This window comes from Apus apus, chromosome Z (assembly GCF_020740795.1).
Source record: "Apus apus isolate bApuApu2 chromosome Z, bApuApu2.pri.cur, whole genome shotgun sequence".
NCBI classification, from domain to species: Eukaryota; Metazoa; Chordata; class Aves; order Apodiformes; family Apodidae; genus Apus; species Apus apus.
In genome coordinates, this window is record NC_067312.1 from 36,463,412 (window position 1) to 36,483,148 (window position 19,737).

Genomic DNA, 19,737 nt, shown 5'->3' on the forward strand with positions numbered 1-19,737 from the left:
AGCCTCCAAGGCAGTTGAACAGCATCACACTTGCTAATAAGGATCTCACACTGAACAGCTTGGTGAAAAAGAGAAAAACCAAACATCAACATGAATATCTGCATGTTTGAATTGCTCTGAGATTTTTCTTATTGCTTGAGAACAAGGAGGCCATGTGTACCTGCCAGGCAGATGCTTCAGGAACAACTTACAGTCAGATTTCAGATCAGGGAGAGCCCAGAAAGGGGCAGCTGCCCTCATCTTTTCAATTTTCTTGACTCTCTTCTTTCCATGCACCATCACTTACATTCTTCTGTCCTTTTTATTTCAAAAAGAGCACTAGACTCATTAGATCCAATAGCTACAATTAATTAAGCAGCTTGGAAATATAAATATATTGTCTTTTCCACTTGGGAGGCTAAGAATTTCAGACAGCATAAAAGAAAGCCACTTTCCTTTCAGAGGGTGAAATGAACTGCTTGTCCCAGGAAGAAAACTCAGAGTCATCTCAATAGATTAAAGACCCAGCTCTCTGGGAAATCAAAGTCAGAAATATCATGTCTACATAGGCAGATGTGCACGCTATGCTCTCTGAGAGTGCAATCACTCCTGAAGAAAGAAGAATGAAAGATGGCCAAAAATGTTCAGGAGACACACAGCTGAATGCTGCAAATATGTTTCAACTTATTGCCATGCAGTACATCCATTACTTATTTCTAGATATCAAACAATATGAAAGATAAATATTTGTTGCTTTCATAACTATATGAATATATTGATGGCCACATCACTCACCTGTGGCTACACTCAGGACTGGAAAAGAAACTTTAATGCATCCATAGGTCCCTGTTCAGCATTATTACCTATATCAGTGTGGGAAGGCATAATTTCAACCACAGGTAATCCTATAGGCATTGCATATGAAAATAGGCATTGCAAAATTCATATGAAAATGAGCTGCAAATCATTTGCATGGCCTGGGAGACTTTGGAGTTTCCCACTCCACTTGGTGACTGTGCATCAGTCACCAAGCATGCCTGTGTCACATAATTTGTATTCTTCAGAGCTTCCAGTGTGCTGGTACAGCTTTCTGTCCCTCCTTCCCACCACTCAAAGCAGACATTCAGTTCACTGCAGGCCTCTACAGGTAAGAAATAACTCATATTAAATTAATGGCTAAGAAACCAGTTCCTATACACATATACACCAAAAAAAGATACAGTATTTATCTCCTGAGCACACTGACAACTGTGGAAGAACACAACACAGGCTTATTCTTTCTCTTAGGATCAACTCATTCAAGACCTAGACCCCAACAAGCCAAGTAAATACAACTCTGCTGTGTAACGGAATTTATTTTGCAGGAATGTGGCCATACACATGTGAACAAAATAGTATAATCTGTAGGTGTGCAAAAGATTGTTCTGGCTAATGAAAATGGAGCGAAAGTGACTGTGTATTTTAACTTGTTAAATAACCTTTTATATGACTGATTGGGTTGTAAAGCACACAGCCTACATATTACAATATACTGTGATCTTTTAAAGTCACTATAATTCTGCCAGGTCAGAAATTATTAATGTGAGTTGTATGTGTGTAGATCTGAAGTGTATTTTGCACCAGATGATGCCTAGAGTGAGCTACAGGGCCCTACAATAGAGGTTACTCTTGGTTGCTGCTGAAATCCAGCCATATTGGACAAGATATCTGTAAGGATCTTCCAAACTATTGGGTTTTCCTTTCTTGAATTTGAGGTGGCCTCTCGAAAAATCCATTTTCAGCTGGCACCTCCAGCTACCAGCTAAGTCTGTGCCCCACTGACAGCAGAGCCTAACTACAGAGAGAGTTCCGCGCCCCTTCAGTTTTAGCAGTGCAGTTGATTTCAAGGTACTGAAGAGCTTGTGTGCAGTGAAGGTAGCAGGCACTGGTTCCCCACCTCAGGTACCTTGGGAAGAAGGTCCTGTGTGGTGTCCTGGCCCACTGGTCTCTGCCCCCTCTTATTTACAAGGCCAGATAACCGCAGCAATGACTCATCATAGCCAACACTGCTGGTATTCCGTGGCTTTGTAGCAGGCTTTATAGGCAACACTCAGTGTATGTGATGGAAGTGAGGGAAACACTGAAGAGAAAATATGGGACTTTACCAGCTCCCTTTCTGGATCAGAAAGATGAGATAGGCAAACATTCAGCTTTCACAGACATTAGTGCAGTAAACTGCACTAAATAAACTATTCTCATGTCAGAGGAAGGAGGGATGCTGTCTAGCAGTGCTGTTCAGTGGGGGGGGAATAATCATTTTTACATTCTTACCTATAACAGCAGAACACAGTGGTACGTGCATCTCATTTTCCCACCAGAGAGCAGGGAGTCCACAATGTCTGAACCAGCTCCAAGTCAGTTATGCCTCAGGTCACAGCTTGTGCTGGCTCTACCCTCAGGCTCCCTAGAATCAAAGCTAACTGCACACTGACGGTGACAAGGCCTACACATTTGTGGTTGTTGTCTTGTTTTTTGTTCGGGTTTTGTTTGGTTGGTTGTTTTTTGTTTGGTTGTTTTTTTTTTTCTTTTTGATTCATACTCTGAGCTCCTAGCATTTCCCAGTGATCGAGCAGAACTGCTGGCTATCCGTTCTGTCAGCAGTTGCAGTACATCTTCTTTCAGCAGTCACTGCACTGTGCTGAAAGACAGCGACGAAAACACAAATGCTGCTTTGAATATTTTTTATTGCTGAAAAGCAAATGCAGGGTGTTACACTGCTAAAGGTGGAGAGAAGTCACAATCAATCTGCCTTTTGTTTTCTAGACAAAAATCAATGAAAAATTTGCTTGTGATAGTAATAATCTCTTTCTATTAACATTTTTTCCCCTTTGTTAAGATTTCTGTTTCCTTTATTTGCTAGCAACATCCCAATAATCTACAATTGAAATGTTAGACACTAGTGGAGGGGGTTCCTGGTTTGTTTGGGGTTTTTTGTTATTGTTTGTGTTTTTTGTTTTGTTAGGGTTTTTCTGTTTGTTTGTTGTTGCTGTTGTTTTGTTTGTTTGGTTTTTCCATTAATTTCCAGGACAGTCTTTTCCCATGGCACTGTCTCTAAAAACGTGCATGTTACGTTGGTGATTTGTAGACCTTTTGTCTCCCCCTCAGCCTCTTCAATGAGAAGTACTACGCTAACAATCCCTCCTGAGCTGTGTCATGGCAAAGACCCTCTGTGTTGAATTCTGCTCAGTTGAACCCATCTAACTCCATTAGCTTAACAGAGCTGAGTGACTCATTAAAATAATATATTTATAGATACCAGTGTTAACCACACTAGTTACAGAGTTTTGTAAACATTGTTACTAAGACATGACTGATTTCCCAGTAACAGTATCTCAGACACTGCTGTTTGAGAAAGCTTGGATAAAATGTTTTTAAATCACAACCCCTACCTTTCAGGATGTTTTTCCATTATATTCATTACTGCATTGGTGGCATTTACCTACTTCCATATTTCCTGTACTCATCCACTACTTTAAAATTTGAATAGATGATTGATATGGCAGCCTGAACACTCACAAAGCTTTCCACTGTCCCACTTGCCTATTCTGAAGGATCTTGCTAATGTTTTGTTTTCCTCTCCTCCTGTTGTGCAAGACTTCAGCTGCCGATTCTAATGTGGAAGCGGGTATGATAGATACCGATTTTGTCCCCTGGGAAAAAAATTACTAATGAACAAACAAGAACACAGGACACTTGTAAATTAGAGAAAAGTGCATTCCTGTATAACTGGTACAACTTCTGTCCACAGCCCATGCCTTTTCTTCCCCTCAGCACTACATTAAAGCTCTGGTTAGGATTGCTGTAGCAATAAGAGTAGACCAATCAGATTGCATATAGCCCACAACAGACTCTCAACTACCACAGTCACTGCTACAATGCTGTGAGAGGCTGGCCCCATGTGGGCTCTGCCTCCACCACATGTGGCTGCAGCAGCCTGCTGTAAGGCTGTGGCTGCAGGTGAGTGGAAAGGATCCCATATGTTGCCAAAGGCACAAAATTATCCTATTTCAAGCATTCAGAGACCTGATACCAAGCTGGAACCTCATGACAATACTTTGTGATAAGTGACTATGATTCATTTCTTAGTTTTAAGAAATAGAAAAAAAAATGGTACTGAAAAAGTCTTGGTCATTAAACCTGCATTCTTGTTCCTTTTCTGCCACTGATATTTCACATGACCTGGAGCATGTAATTCTGAAATAGCCTTTTTCTGTACTCAAGAGGGTAGTTTCTGGTCCACTCTCACGGATTATAACTAACTTTAAGATAGCATTCCTCTAAAGGCTTGAAGATTTTCCTCTGTAATACACTAAGGATCAATATTGTGAAGGGGAAGTCATGCTTATCCAATGTGATACTCTTCTATAAGGTAACTGTGGATGCTCAGTCAATGAGGGCAATCACTTAAATCTTGTTTATTGCTGACTTTAGGAATGCTTTTGACACAGTCTAAAAACCACGTAGACAAGCTAATAAAGTTCTGGTCAGATAAATGGACAGTGAGGTGTACTCAAAATTGGCTGAACTACCAGTCATAAAGAGTTGTGATCAGTGGCATAAAATCCAGCTGCAGGACAGTCACCACCAGTGTGCCCCAGGGGTAGGTACTGGGACCAATACTATTTAATAGCTTCATTAATGTCCTGAACAGTGGAACAGAGAGCATCTTCAGTGAGTTTGAAGATGACACAAAACTGGCAGGAGCAGTTGCTAGTAGTTCAACCATCCAGAGGGACTTGGAGAAGCTGGAGAAATGCACTGACTGAAATTTCATGAAGTTTGACACAAGGAAATACCAAGCCCTGCAACTGGAGAAGAGTTGTCCCATGTACCAGCTGAATGCTGGCTGGCTGGAAAGAAGCTCTGCAGAGAAGGTCCTGGAAGGTGCTTGTGGACAACACCTGACCATGATTCAGCAGTGTTCCATTGCAGCAAAGGTCAATAGCCTTCAGTGCTGCATTAGACAGGTGCCAGCAGGCGTAGGGATGGGATCCCACCCCTCTGCTCAGCACTGGTGAGACACATCTGTGTTCTGGGCCCAGTTCTGGGCTTCCAAGTGCAAGGGAGACATGGACATAATGCAGCAAGTCCAGCGAAGACCATGAAGACGATTAAGGGATCAGAGCATATCTCATACAAGGAGAGGCTTGAGAGAGCTGTGACTGTCCAGCCTGGGAGAGAGAAAGCTGAGAGGGACCCTATTCATGTGTATCATCATCTGATGGAAGGGTGTAAAGAAGACAGAGCCAGACCCTTTTCAGTGGTGCCCAGAGAAGGTACAAAGGACAATGGTCACCAACTGGATTTCAGGAAATTCTTTCTAAACAACAAAAAACACTTGGCTGTGGACAGGTTGATCATGCACTGAGCCAGGATGCTCGGTGAGCTTGTGAAGTCTCCATCCTTTGAGATTTTCAGAACTTGACTGGACAAAGACCTGGTCAATCTGCTGTGCTTAAATCTACTCTGGGCAGGGCAGGATGGTCTAGATGATATTAAGAAATCCCTTCAGCCTCAACTGTTCTGTGATTCTGTCATGTTTGGATTAGCCCCTCAAGGTAGTTGCAGAGATGTTCTCCAGTGGTCAGTCAGTGGTAATTTTTCTTAAAATTGGTAACAGAAAACTTACAGAAGAAAAAAATCTTTGCTTTTGTTGGAATAGGTATTCTGGTCTGCAGTTTGATGTTTGTTTGGCTTTGGGTTTTTCCCAGATGATTAAAAATGGATAAAATAACTTTATTAGTCAACAACAAAACAAAAAGAAAATTGCTAAACCTCTGATAGCTAGTACAATTACATTATTTCTATCACAGGCCCCTGTGTTCACCCTCTGTTGCTTCCCAAGCCTGAATCATCTACATAGCTGTGGCACTACCAACTCCAGCTGCCAGGGACATGGAATGATTCTGCCCTTTGTTCATTAAAAGGGCTCAGGTATTTCCTCACTACATAGAACTTGTATGATACAGCTCTATTTTGAGACAAAGACAAAAGATTATGCAGAGTTTCTGCAGGTTCAGGTACATCACCACCAAAACAGGTCTGAATTCTCTTCCTGTGTATTTTTCACCATTATTTCAAAAAACAGTAGCATATTTAATGCCTTCTCAAAACAAATTTCTCAGCATGCCTGCTCCTGTCAGGATGTGGCCGAAGAGAGGTATCTCACATGGATTAAAAACAGTCATGTTCCTTTTCCAGTTGGGAAAATACCAAGAAACCAAGATACTGGAAAAAAAAGGGATTTCCAGCTGTGGCTCACTTCTTGAGCTAGACTATGTCAGTAGCATCTCATTAAAGAGATGAAAGAATTGAGGTCTGTTGAGATAGTCTACTTTCTTCCTTTGTGTTCCCTTGCTTAACCAATCAAAATTTAGAGATACTAATTCTGCATTGAATTATGGTTAATGAAAGTTTTTCAATCATGCCCGAGAGAGGAGTTCTAAAGTCACCCTGAGAGAAAAGGGTACCCTGTTTCTACGTGGATTTTTTGTTTATTGTAACCACATAGTACACTGGTTTTCACATAACAACAAAAAGTGAAACATTACACATTGCTATTGCCCTTTTTTTCAAGAAACATCTGTCTATTTGTCTCTGCCCTGTGCAGTGAAGAAAAAGACAATATAGCAGAAACTTGGGTTACAACAACAAACTTAGACTTTCTAGCCCTCTTGCCTTGGCAGCTCAGGGTAGCTCCATGCAGAAGTAAAGACAGTCACTTTTTTTTTTTTTTTACTTGTAAGTTTTGACAGTGATGCAGTATAAGAAAACTCTGACATGCAATGTTTAAGCATTTAAAAACAGCATCAAGAGTCTGATAAGCCTACTTTTAAGATAAGCATATTAAATGACATTTCAAGCTACATAATATCCCAAGCATACCCATCTGCTGCTGAGGCACACAGCTGTTTTAGTTACTTAAGCTTCTTTTCTGCTATTTCAAAGAGAGGGCTTAGAACATATTTTACACTTCAGTTTATTGTGATCATAGCAAAAGTTTAGCCCAAAAGCAACCTGAATTTGTAAAACTGCCTGTAGGAATTTGTATGTGCTTCAACACTAGTCCAGAGGGCAGGACAAGCAACAGCAGCTTACCATTCAAAGAACAAAATTAAGACCTAGGTTCTTAAGGTAGCCATAACCTTTCCCACTGAGTTTTACTAAGGCTTTTCCATAGATTAAGGAGACAGAACACAATGTCCAGGCCAAGACATCTCCCCCTATAGCAGGAGGCTGGGACTGCAAAAACACTGACAAAAAAAGCGGAAAAAAATTCTTCTGTTAAATTAACACGATGCATAACATTTTTTACAATTATCACAGTGTGAAGATGAGCACATTATCAGAGATCCCCTTTTCAAAAGCAGAACACTGCTGTTCAACACTATCAAAACATTCTGAGTCTAAATACGGAATGTGGGCATTCAACTGCCCCCTCTAGCACAAGGGCTGCAGTTGTTTCTGGTTTCGTACCTACACCAAGTAGAAAAGTAGGATTGATGCCAGACAACAGGTTTGCTTGTACAGCTGAGGTGAGTTTGCAGCCCTCCCGACTTCCAGGGACCCAAAGAGCTGACTGACTTGCATGCTTCATCTATTTGAAATACAACCAGAGCAGTGTGGAGAGGAGAACTGCTGCCAAAGTCAGATATCATTATAATTTCATTAGTTCATTTCAGTAAAGCAAAAAATGCTCCCAGACTGTTTTCAAAGGACTGCTGTCAGGCCTTTAAAAATATTTATTGAGTTCATAGTGCTTATTCTAAAACTGTTCATCAGTGCTGTTAAGTGTAGGTTAGTATCTGGGTAGCTAAAATTAATGCAATGTCTTTTTAGAAATGGTGGAATTTCTGCATCTCCTGTTATCACAGGAGTTACAGGAAGTACCATATGGAAAAATTATGTCACTTTTAGTCATCTGACTACTTTTTAAGAAAGATTTGTATTATAGGCAAAAGCTCATCAAACTAAAAAGTACAGTCAGGAATTCCAACATGACTCCTGAGGAGTGTTACTGAGATCAGGAGGTTGAAGTCTGACCTCCTGAAATTTCAATCTTATTTTAAGAAGTAATAATAATCATAATAATTTTTTTCATAAGGTAACTGGAAAACAAAGATAATACTTTTTTTTTTTTAAAGGATATTTGTATGCTCTGAAATCTAGTGGTTTTACTTTTCACAGGCTACACTTATATTAACATTTTTCTTTGAAAATTTTTAATTTCTTAAAACAATAGGTGTATTCAAAGTATACTATAAAAACATTGCTACTTATTAAAAACCAAGTTGAACACAGTAGTTTTTAAAATATTTTCTTCACCACAGTTCTGCTGAAATTGCAGAAGTTATCCTGTGGAAGCTGTAGGCTGCAGAAAAATAAGAACTGGCACATCCAATATGAGAACCAGATATCCCAAACCAGAACTCTGTATGTTGCTGACAGACAGACTAGTGACAAGCAGCCTCACAAGGTCTGATGCACCTCGTGACCAAGCCATGCTACTCCTAGCAAAGCCTTTTTCTGATTCTTATGCCACTGCCAGTTAGCGGGCAATTTATTCAGTCTGGCCTAGTAGTTTCAAAATTACTTACCAGTTTCTTCCCTTTCCCAAGGAAGACATCTGAGTAAACTCTTGTAAGAATTGCACTTACTTGCAATTTTCTAGGTATCAGCCACAGTAGCGTACTTCGGCTTTGGAGTGTTGAGTTCTTTCACCCAGCATTTGATTGTAACCTCTGAATGTCATCCCTTCCTTCTGGCATATTAACCACACAACCCAGCTTGGTGTCATCAGCAAACTTGCTGAGGGTGCTCTCAATGCCACTGTCAATACCATTGATGAAGATATTAAATAACACTGGTCCCAGTACAGACCCCTGAAGGACACCACTTGTCACCGTTTTCCATCTGGACATGGAGCCATTGACCACTGCCCTCTGGATGCAACCATCCAGCCAACTGATGCTCATCTGCATTGTTACTTACAGGTCACCAGATCCATGAATGCTCCTAGTATTCATTTGGTAGTGTAAACTCCTACTGACAAAAGATAGCTGAGTTCCCCTTGAAACGTCTTTTCCCCTCGTGTTCAGCAACTTCCATATCCGTTGCTAATTTTCATGACTCTGAGCCACCCATGAAGCACCTCTTTATATCTTAGCCACTAGCACTAGAAACATTTGCTTTAACTCTGAAACAAGAACTGCCTCTGAATACATGGGATTTAAAATTCAAAACACAGCATTCCCATATATTTGTGTCCACTGCCCCTTGACTATTTAAAAAAAAAACCCAAACACAAGATCTTCAAAAATCGGACTTTGGTTAACATTTTCCCTTCAGGATCCCACTCCCCTTCCACCCTTCTGAACCAGATGTGTAAAATATTCCTAAATCAAAGGTGAACACATCCCTCAAGGAGTTTTATTATTAAAAAAAACAACAACAAAACCCAAACCAACAAAAAAAATAACTCTACATTTCTTTGGGGTAAATAATAAATACATGTGGAGCTAGATGCTGAACACAACTAACAACCCAGCACAGGTGCATCTAATGGGGAACACTGCCAGGAACTTGGTAACTTTGGTAATTGGTTTTACAGAGTGCGGGCCTTACCCATGCAAACTGATCAGCCAGTCCTTTGGCTCCAGAACGGCCCATGACAGCCACTTTTCATTAGCGCATTTTATGTATTTCATTGCTCTTCACAGAGCTCTTTCAAGGAAGGAATGCAGAAACCAAGTAGGTGGAAAGTTTTTCCTGTTCATTTGACTCACTCCATCTTGTTCACTAACTACAATAGGAAAATACAGACAGACTCATGTTTTCTTCTTCTTCTCCATTTAGTCTTATTCCCCACTCCATAAATGAGTCAACAAGACATTCCTGTGCATAGCTAATGGTTGAGGAGAACAACTACCTTGGCTACACAGTAAAAAGTATGTCCTGAAGTCTGGAGTTCATAAGCTAACAGATTTCCTGTAAAAACTAGTTAATCTTTATTTGTCTGTGTAGTTTCTTTTAGTTTCCTTTTACCTTCAAAGATTTTTAGGGCTCCTGTGAGAAATAAGGCATTGGATTATAAACAGCTCAGCCTGACAGGGATTTTGGTATCATAAGCAGTTAAAATCAGCAGCAGTATAAAAATTATATACTCTTCATGGCCTCAAACATAAAAAACTCCTAGTTCCTTCTAAGAAAAAAATAGGAGACTCTTTCACCTCACATTATTTTTAATAGGTTGTGGTGAAAATTAGTGTGTTATCAATATAATAGATGTTTACATATATATATTTATATACACATAAAAAACCTGTAGCACTATCTTGCTTTCAAGATTGCCATGGGGGCAACATCAACTGACAAAATTCAAGTGGTTGTTTAACCTATTTTAGCATTTATCTCAGTGCAGGGCTGAATCTAATTAGCATACATACAGGTACAGGGACATCAAAAATATAAAGATGGGTTTGAAGATTGCAAAGGCAGGAAGGGTAAATTGAACACAACCACATTGCTTCATTAGTTTGAAGAGAAACACAAACAAACTGCAGGCTTCTAGGTATCTAATTCCAATTTAGGAAACTTATGATTGTGAATTCTCACTTACTCTAAAGGGAGTAACACAGGAATGTAAGACACTTGCTGACACAGAATTACTTACACTATTCAAACTGTCTGTAAGTGGATTAATGTGCTTTGTGCATTAACTTCAAACATTCTGATTATCCATGTCTCACAGTGTTGATGCAATATCCATAGTCCAGTAAAACAAAGCTAGAGAACAATTAAAAATCCAGTCACCTGAGGTATCTTTCTTTCATGCTCTGTGTATTTTTGCATAATTTGTTTTTAAAATCAGATTTCACTCAACATGCCTAATTTCCCACTTCAGTTAGATTTTATGGCTCTTCAAAACAGTGTGGTCATAATTATTAGCCACTAGTAAATTTCTACATCCCTGCCAAAGTCAGTGGCAGCCTGGGAGAGATCTTTCTTCTCATACTAAACCCCTGCATCTTATCTAGTTTAAAACCTGTTGTCTGTATCTTTCATTTTTTACCTTGGCTTTAGTGTCAGCTTAGTGTTGGATGCATATCTTGGTGCAGAGGAAACAGAGCCTGCTGGGGTGAGGGCTGAGGAAAGCAGGGATGGAGAACAAGGGAAGCATGAGAGCACTCCTCAAATTAAAGAATGTTTTACAATGTCAGACACAGCAAAGCAAGCTGTTTGCTGTTTGGAGCTGCTGGTCTGAGGACACCAGGACTGGAAGGTGACACAAGTTTTCCAAACAGCTCTTTGAACACTTGTTGCCAGGGCTGGGTCATGCACAGCAGAATGTTCTCTGGCGCAAGCAAGCATGTCAACACAGAGTAGAAAACAGGCTGAAGATCATAGCTATCCAAGGACAAAGACTCTTCAAAGTCTGAACAGTCTTCAGGTCTGCACTCAAGTAACATTACAAGCGTCAGGAGAGGGTGGTGGCAATTCTTTTGCATAAATTCATTATCTGGGACAGTGGAACACAGTATTTTCACTCTCTTGTAGGCAAGTACTTTCTTTTAGCATCAATTTTAAAAAGTAGTAAGCTGAAAAGTCTTACTGGTCATTTTATGTTTGCAGATCACTGCTGCTGAAGGAGCACTGGAAACGCTGAGGTGACCTAGAAAGCCACACATCCTGTTCCATCTCGCCATTACTCTGCTCCTTGACAGCTTCCATCCTGGTCTTTGAACCAGGAACAAGACATAACTGTAAATACAAGAATCAAAGTAAAATAGAAGAGGAAGAAAGGACGAGAGGAAGAAAGGACGAGAGGAAGAAAGGACGAGAGGAAGAAAGGACGAGAGGAAGAAAGAGAAAAAAAAAAACATGCCAGAAGAAAGAACTTTAACTTTTTTAAAAGCCATTACATGATTAACGTTTCAAAGAAATTTTAATGAAAGACAAAAGTCTTGAAACTATTTCATATTCCAAATCAGTAACAGACTCATGTTTGCACATGCATCTGCATAAACAGTATACACATTTACTCATGAGCTCTCACAAAGACATATAAATATTATTTCATTGTTCCCTTTTTCTTCTTCTTCTTTTTTTTTTAACTACTGAAACCATCTCCTTTAATTGTGTGCCAAGGCCTGAGAGAGTTTAGTGACACTTGAAAACATTGCCCAAATAAGTGAACCAATTAGATTAATTGGCACCAGAGGTACTGTGTGCTTTTGGATAGTACACAGATGGAAAAAAAAACTCTCAACATTTAGAAGTTTTAAAGCTATGTTTGTAAAGCTTTGTTTTCTTTAAGTATTGTTTCTATGTATCACAGTGCTATTGATTTTCACAGAGGGGGAACTAGACATGCATATCTTGTCACAATATGCATTCATAAAATATCTTCCAGACACAGAAATACAGACTCTAAAAATATTTGTCACTTCCCATTCTCAGTCACAAAACCACTCAGGAAACATATTCTGCATGCTTCTGGAGAAGAGAGGTTAGAAGAGAGACACACAAAACAAACCCTCAAATAATTACCAAGTTATTTACATTTGTATTTTGGCATTAGCATAAATAAAGGCTTACGCTTACACACAGGTTACAGGTTCCAAATTCTTACAGAAGTTCTCTACTTTTTCAATCTTTTTTCTTTAGTTCTCACCTTGCAATACCCTAGGGAATTTCAGCTGAAATTTTCTTCTGGGGCTGGCAACATACAGTCTTTAAAGGTACTTAACAACTTACAGCATCCCATGCCTTCTGCGTTCCTATGCTGCTAAACAGTAGTTCAGGCTGTGTCTTACAAACAGTTTCACTAGGCAGCTGCAAGTGCTGAAAAGACTTCTGCAGTTGTGAAAAGTGGCTGGGCATCATGGTATGAAACAGGTAGCCCAGCAGCTGTTGCAGAGCTGGTGACATATCTGAGAAGTTATGAAGCTCTTTTGAGCACACCTAATACTCTGAACTCACTCTATTTAACTGAAAAGCAATTAAAGAAAGAACTGACGGACTGTGAATTAATAATAAAACCAGCTACAGAAGTCCCCTGTGAGGTAAAGGAATATTCCCACCTTACCATCCTAAAACTAGTGCTTGAAAAACCAAGAGTCTGATGGCAGCCAGAGAGGAGCACCTTGTGGAAACAGTGATAAATTCCAACAATACTTCTCACCCAGCGCTGCTGTGTGTATATTTGTCTCTTCAGCAAACTTGCAGTGAGCTGGAAATGTACTGTCAGCTCAGCAGGACTGGTAACTTGGTGGCACACAGTTAGTAAGGATAGACTAGTTGCAGTCCAAAGCTTTCAAAATAATTTAAAAAAATTAACCTCCACTGACTACATAAATGATCCATGACTTTGGTTCTATACAGCGTTATAAGGGAAAGGGGAAAAATATCCGAAAACCTTCCCATGCTAGCTCTTTTTCTTTTGCTACAGCACAGGTTTGTAGCATCCAGTTTGTAGTAACTTGGCATCCTTCAAAATCCAGGTAAATCTCCTACTTTGCTGAGGATTTGTTATGAAACATGAGAACAGGCTATGGCCCATGTACAAAAGAAAGGGGGATTATTTTGATCGCATGTGAGATAGTCCTTCCGAGATGGGTGACAATAGAAGATTTCAGGAAAGACAAACTGAATTTCTTCATAGTAAGATCACTAACTATTATCAGCTTTCAATCTCAGACATGAAAACATTTACCTTGCAGACCTTTTCAATGAATGCACTTTTGCATTCATGCTTCCAGGCCAAGGTCTGTGATGGTATGGCACTGTCTGGAATCAGACCTGGGCTGTCTAGCCAACAAACAATGAGCTAATGGAGACTCACTGAAAGAGAATAGTATTTGATTCTGTTTCAATAATTTGATCTATCTGTTGCCAGAAGCACAGCGCAGAGATTGAATAGGTTGGAGCTGCTAACTTTCCCTGGTACAACAGGGCTTTTGAAACTGGCACATTGTACTGAATTTGCCGTAGGCAATTTTTTTGTTATTTTTACTAGCTGAATTATATCTTACTTAGGCAGTAAACTTCTCCATGATTTTCAGACACACCTGTGGAGTGTTGTGCCTACGCACAGTGCTGTGCATGCAATACTTTGATCTCTAAAGTATCGTAAAAGTGATTTACAGTGAGTGACAATAAGTGATTTAATAACTATTCCAGTTAGGACTGTAGGGTATATAGTAAACATCTTGCCTGCAAAACCTATTTCAGCTACTGTGGCTCTCTGCAGATCCATAAAAACCCATATGTTTTGTTACTTAAATTTAGAGATGAAACAAATTCTCCTGAAAGTTTCAGATGTTGTAAAAAGACCACACTATTAACCATTAACTATTAATAACCATAAAATTTTCATTAACAGATTTATTTCTGTGCAATCAACAGTTACTGCCTTCAGCAACAGTAGGAAAATAAAACCCCAAAACTCCAGTATTCACTAATAAAGGATAGTGGTTGGGCTTTGTGGGATAAGAAAAGTTAGTAAAAAAGCCAAACACTCCAAGCTGTTAGGCAAAAGCAGCAGAGTATTTAAAAACACTTAAATATTTTCAATTTCAGACTAGTAGTGCAAACCAGTGTGCAAGCTGTACAGAAAGTGTAGCAAATGGATTGAGTTATCTGTATACTCAGTTCACTCTGATAAACAGAATAACCAAGGCCAGTTAATTTCTTCACTCTTCAGTTTCACAGTTTATCAAAACCCCTCTGGGGACTGTTGTGAAGATTATGTATCAAACGTACAGAGACCTACTGCTGTATCCTTCTTCCTTGAGCTCAGAGCTCACAGTTCCATATTGTTACATACTCAGGCAACTTACATTCAAGGCACATGGGTGCTGTTATTCTGCAAGTCCTGTTCACAGTACATGATTTGGACAAAACAGGATACCCACTACAAGGACAAAAACATAGAACACTTTTACACGTGAAGAACAAAAGGGAGTAAAAGCCTCAATGAATGTGGGGCCCTTTTGAAAAGTGATGTTAACATTGCTCAGATATCACTGAAAATGTTAGCATGTTGTTCTGACAAAAATCTTCAAATGGTTGCTATTCCTGCACGCTTCCAGAGATGGCAGAACAGTTATGTTTAAAACCCCTAGTGCTTTTATTTCTTCTCAGAAAACAGGGTGCAAGGCCTGACTCTGCTGCTTTTAATGTTAATATTCAATACAGAATATGTTAGACTGGTTAAAAAGAAATTACGTCTCACTCACATTTCAGCATTTGGGGTTGAAATACAAGGCAGAACGGTCTGAGTGCTATTTTTTATTTCTGTTGTTTTGATAAAGAAAAGAAAAAACACACCACAGATAAGCTGGAGGATTACCAATAGACATTAAGTAGGACATTATCAATCAGTAGCTCTGCTGAAAGTTTAACAAAGACACCATTGCTCTGCCATGAAACAGGGGTGAAAGGTTAATCAGAGGTAAGAGCACACTAAAATTTAGGGACAGGAAAAGATATTAAACATTCTGAAATATATCAAAAGCTAACTTCTGAACTTTTTCACCCTCCTTCTTTGGCATCTTCACCTCCCCTGGAACAAATCAAGATATCCTGATCTCATTAAATGACTGCTTAACTTGCTTTTCTCAGAAATATATTCCATACAGGCATCATTCACCAAGTGAAGAAATACTATCAGTTTTCTGTATTGACTCAGTTTCCTAGGGTACTGGCCACATCTGTGTTTCAGTGTTTGAACAAGAGAAAAAGTTGTGTTAGTTTCACATTTAAAGTCCCTGTACCAGGTTTTTCAAAGTGTTCACAAACCATGCCTGATATTCTTCAGCTTAAAGAAACTCTCTGAAGATTAGCTGCACAAAAGCCCAATTTTCTTAGTTCACATCTTCCTCTTTCTCCTTCCCCCTAGCAAATTAACACGCCCTCATCCATACCAGCCCTTTGATTTTTTTCTAACAAAAAGTAAAATCTAACACTAGTGTTAATGCCTCATCCTCCCTGATCTCAGTTGCACTTCTGTCAACACCCTGCATTCCTACCTCTCTCTGTAGCCCAGTCTTGACCCCATATGATTTCTTCTGCTATTCCCTGTGAACACAATTAGCAGCACACAAGCTCCTTCCCTCTTTCCTATTAGGAGACACACAGTAGCTTTCTTGTTGGTCTGTTGACCTGCAGGCAGGACAGTTGGGAAGACAGTATTACCTGTTCTTGTCAGAGCTCCTTGGTGAGGTCACTGCCCCTTCCCTCCAGGAGACAAAGCCAGTAACTTCAATGGGATTATTAATCAGTTTTCAGCTTCAGTGTTAAACTGTTCACACCTTCAACTAAATGCTTCTTGTTTGTGTATGTATGTACCTGTACCTTTCACACTGCACGAACACTGGTGGAACCCATTTGTTCCACTCTCTCTAATCAGCCTCATATTTGAACAGCATGTGCTAAATTTTTCATGAATTTACTAATAGTGCTACTTCTATTGTCTTGTCCTCCCAATTTAGAGAAAAGTAGACATTTGTAACTCCTTAATTTAGAACATATTTCAGTTGAATTCTCAGTGCTCGAGGGCAAGATGTTCTATAATGGTCAGTTTTTAAATACAGTGACTACCAAGTTCCCTCTAAATGATTTCTATTTGTTCTGGCTTCCCTTCTGGAAGTTTAGGGATCAAATTTGGACATATCTTTTCAGGCTTTCTGGACCATTCTGATCTTCTCTGATGACCAGCAAGAGGACATGTGGAAATGCAATGAAGCTGAATCAGGGAAAGTTCAGTTTGGAAATTAGAGGATGATTGGTCCCTAGAACAGACTCCCCACGGAAGTGGTCACAGCACCAAGCCTGTCAGACTCCAAGGAGCCTCTGGATAATGCTCTCATGGTGTAGTGTTAGGTGGTCCTGTAAGGAGCAGGGAGTCAGACTTGATGATTCTTATGGGTCCCTTCTAACTCAAAATATTCTATGATTCCTGACAAACTACTTTGGTAAGAGGAACATGTTACACTACAAAAAAGGAGGGGAGACCATATCCATATTCTGTACTTGATGCAACTAAATGAAGCACAAGACAACTAATTTAGAAATTTAAGTTGCAGGTAATGGGAATAGAAAAAAAATGCCTTGCAGCTAGTGATGGAAAAGCGGGGTCCCATGTAAAGGATAAAATTGTGGTATGGAAGGTACTAAAGTAACTGAAAGTATATAGTTTAAATAGGCCAAACTGGACACTTAAAATTAAAGGAAAGTTAGTGATTTTAGGGACAGGGAACCATGTCGCATTCGTGGATTAAAACCAAATGTAATTCAGACATGAGGCTGTCGTTCATCTACACACAGTTGGGAACAACTGCAAGGAGAAATCCAGCACTATGTTACAGAGATGGTGAAAGTCAGTGATCACTGGCGACATGTTGGACATTCAAACTCATTCACCAGATGACCTGAAGCCAAACAGGTACGTCCCTTGATGTTTTAATCTTATCATCATGCTAGATTTCTTCAAGTCTTTTCAAGACTCCAGTTTTACGTTTCACCTTTTCTGGCAAAAGTAGTCACTAAAGCAAAGTCTCTCTCTGTTGTGAGAACTTCCTAACATAAGAAAAATATCGCCCAGGAGTTTTTCTGTACCATCTCTCATACCTCCTTCATCTTTCTGGGATAGTTCAAAGAAGACAGCAGTCCTCTCTGACCCTTTATGTTACACAGCACTGTGGCTAAGAGAACATTTTGGTTCCTTAGTTTAAGCTTAGGTATCACTGTGTTCCTTGCTGTTGATTCTGTAAAAAGGGATGTATCTGGCCCAGTTTTCTGGGACCTGCCTTGAGAGAGAGTGCAGGGGGAAAAAACACCAAAGAAAACAAAAGAAAACCCAAAACACCTCTACGAGTAATTTCTCTGTCTTTAAACAAAGGATTCATTCTCAGCTCTCTTCCAGACCCTTTGTGCTGCTCTGACAATAGGAAGAGCCAGAAAATCCTTGTAAAAAGTTACCTGGCATCCCCATTCAAGAGAAAAAATCCCCCAGACTGGATGATGGATGCTTTCCCTACTCTACGCTGCACAGTACACGATTCAAGGAAGAACAGAGTTACTGGGAGTGGTTAAGGACTGAGTCTAACATCTCTTGAGAAATCAAGACCCCCACATGCCCAGAAAACCTGAAAGGATGCACCAAATGTGCTGGATGAGCTGGCTGACACCTTAGCACAGTTATCCCCTAACATCTTGGACTGTCATGTAGCTTGAAGGAATATCTTCTAATGATCAGAGAAGGGCAAATGTTGTACCTGTCCTTGGAAACACGAAGAAGGATTACCTGACCTCAAGACAGCATCCTTTCAGCCCCTGGGAAATTCATGTAGTGAGTTGTCTTGAAAATCTCTTCGAGGCACATGAAGGTGGTGGTGGCAGGTAACTGACAGCATGTATTTACCAAGAATAAAAGGGAGAGCAGAAGATAATTTACCTCAAATTTACCAAAGGCTTGAACCTATCCTCCCATGGTGTCTTCATATTCTCATTCAGACATTATGGTCTGAGCGGAGAGTCAGCTAGATGACCATAAAACTGGGTGGTCCATTTTAAAGGCTGGTGATTAATGGTCTGTGCTCTACCTGGAAGCATTTAAGGGTGGCATTCCCCAAGAGTCTCTGTTGGGATCTGACCTGTTTTACACCTTTATCAGTGACCTGAAGGACAAGATAGAGTGCACCTGCCTCAGCTTCACATACACCACCAAGCTGGAAGCCTGCAGTCACACTTGTGTGACTTGTGTGGGCAGGGCTACATGACCTGGACAGATGAGAGGAATGGGATGACAGTGACCCTGTGAAATTACACAAGGATGAATGCTGAGCTCTGCCCTGGGTGCAATGAACACTTCCCAGCAATGCAGGCAGCCTTGAAGTGAACCAACTATATCCTCAGCACTGACAGAAGGTGATGGAGGAGATGCAGCCAGACTCTTCACAGCAGTGCATGAGGAAGATCACAAGAGGTAGTGACACAAGCTGGAACAGGAGTAGATCAGGCTGGAGATAAGAAGACTTTTCCCTATGAAGACACACTGGCAGTGGAGCCAGGGTATGGGAAGGTTGGATTATCTCCATCCTTGGTGTTCTTCACATTCTGGGTGAAGACCTGAGCAGCCTAGTCTAAGTTCTCCACCTGAGCCTATTCTGGGCAGGGGATGGGACTGGAGACCTTCGTAGAGCACTTCCTATTTAAAATACTCCATTATTTCGTTTTTCTGCTCTGCATGTTATCTCTCTTTCTCCATGTAGACAGATTATAGTCTTGGATTAGAAATAAATTAAAAAAACATTCAGGTGCTTTCCAGGAAAGTTAACAAGTCTTACATCATTACTTCAATCCTACTAACCAAAATAGGTTCTTAATAAGCTCTGGAATGAGCAGTCATTTTCTCCAATTTCCTAAATTTCCCTTTTAGAAATCACAGATTCATTCCCTACCCAAAGACAGCACAACACAAAGGTCAAAGCCACCACTTGCCTAAGCCTTCACAATAATCATTGTGGTAGGACAGTCAGGTTTTGTATTTGGTATCCTTTAAAAAGTAACTATTGGAAGTTTACCATGGTATTGGAGAGACTTACTGCCTGCCATGGGAATTCAGCAGTATTAGAGGTTTTCACCTTACATTTCTCCTCTTCCACATACACTGGAAGTTTGGTAGAAATCCTGAGGGCTGCCCCATAATTCCATCAT

The 19,737-nt window shown here is 40.1% G+C and overlaps 1 protein-coding gene across 4 annotated transcripts in view; it reads right to left on the minus strand.

Annotated features, from left to right (window-relative positions):
• MLLT3 (MLLT3 super elongation complex subunit) overlaps positions 1-19,737 on the minus strand; it is a 162,248-nt gene that overhangs the window by 20,093 nt on the left and 122,418 nt on the right. For 2 of the 4 annotated variants that reach the window (XM_051642870.1, XM_051642867.1), the window contains one exon: positions 10,348-11,778. The exons of 1 other annotated variant lie outside the window; for it this stretch is intronic. In XM_051642870.1, the coding sequence (XP_051498830.1) occupies positions 11,638-11,778 (141 nt within the window). In that variant the 3' untranslated portion in view covers positions 10,348-11,637. Of the gene's footprint in view, positions 1-10,347; positions 11,779-19,737 lie in introns of those variants that run through there. One more of the 4 variants, XM_051642868.1, reaches the window with a different exon arrangement.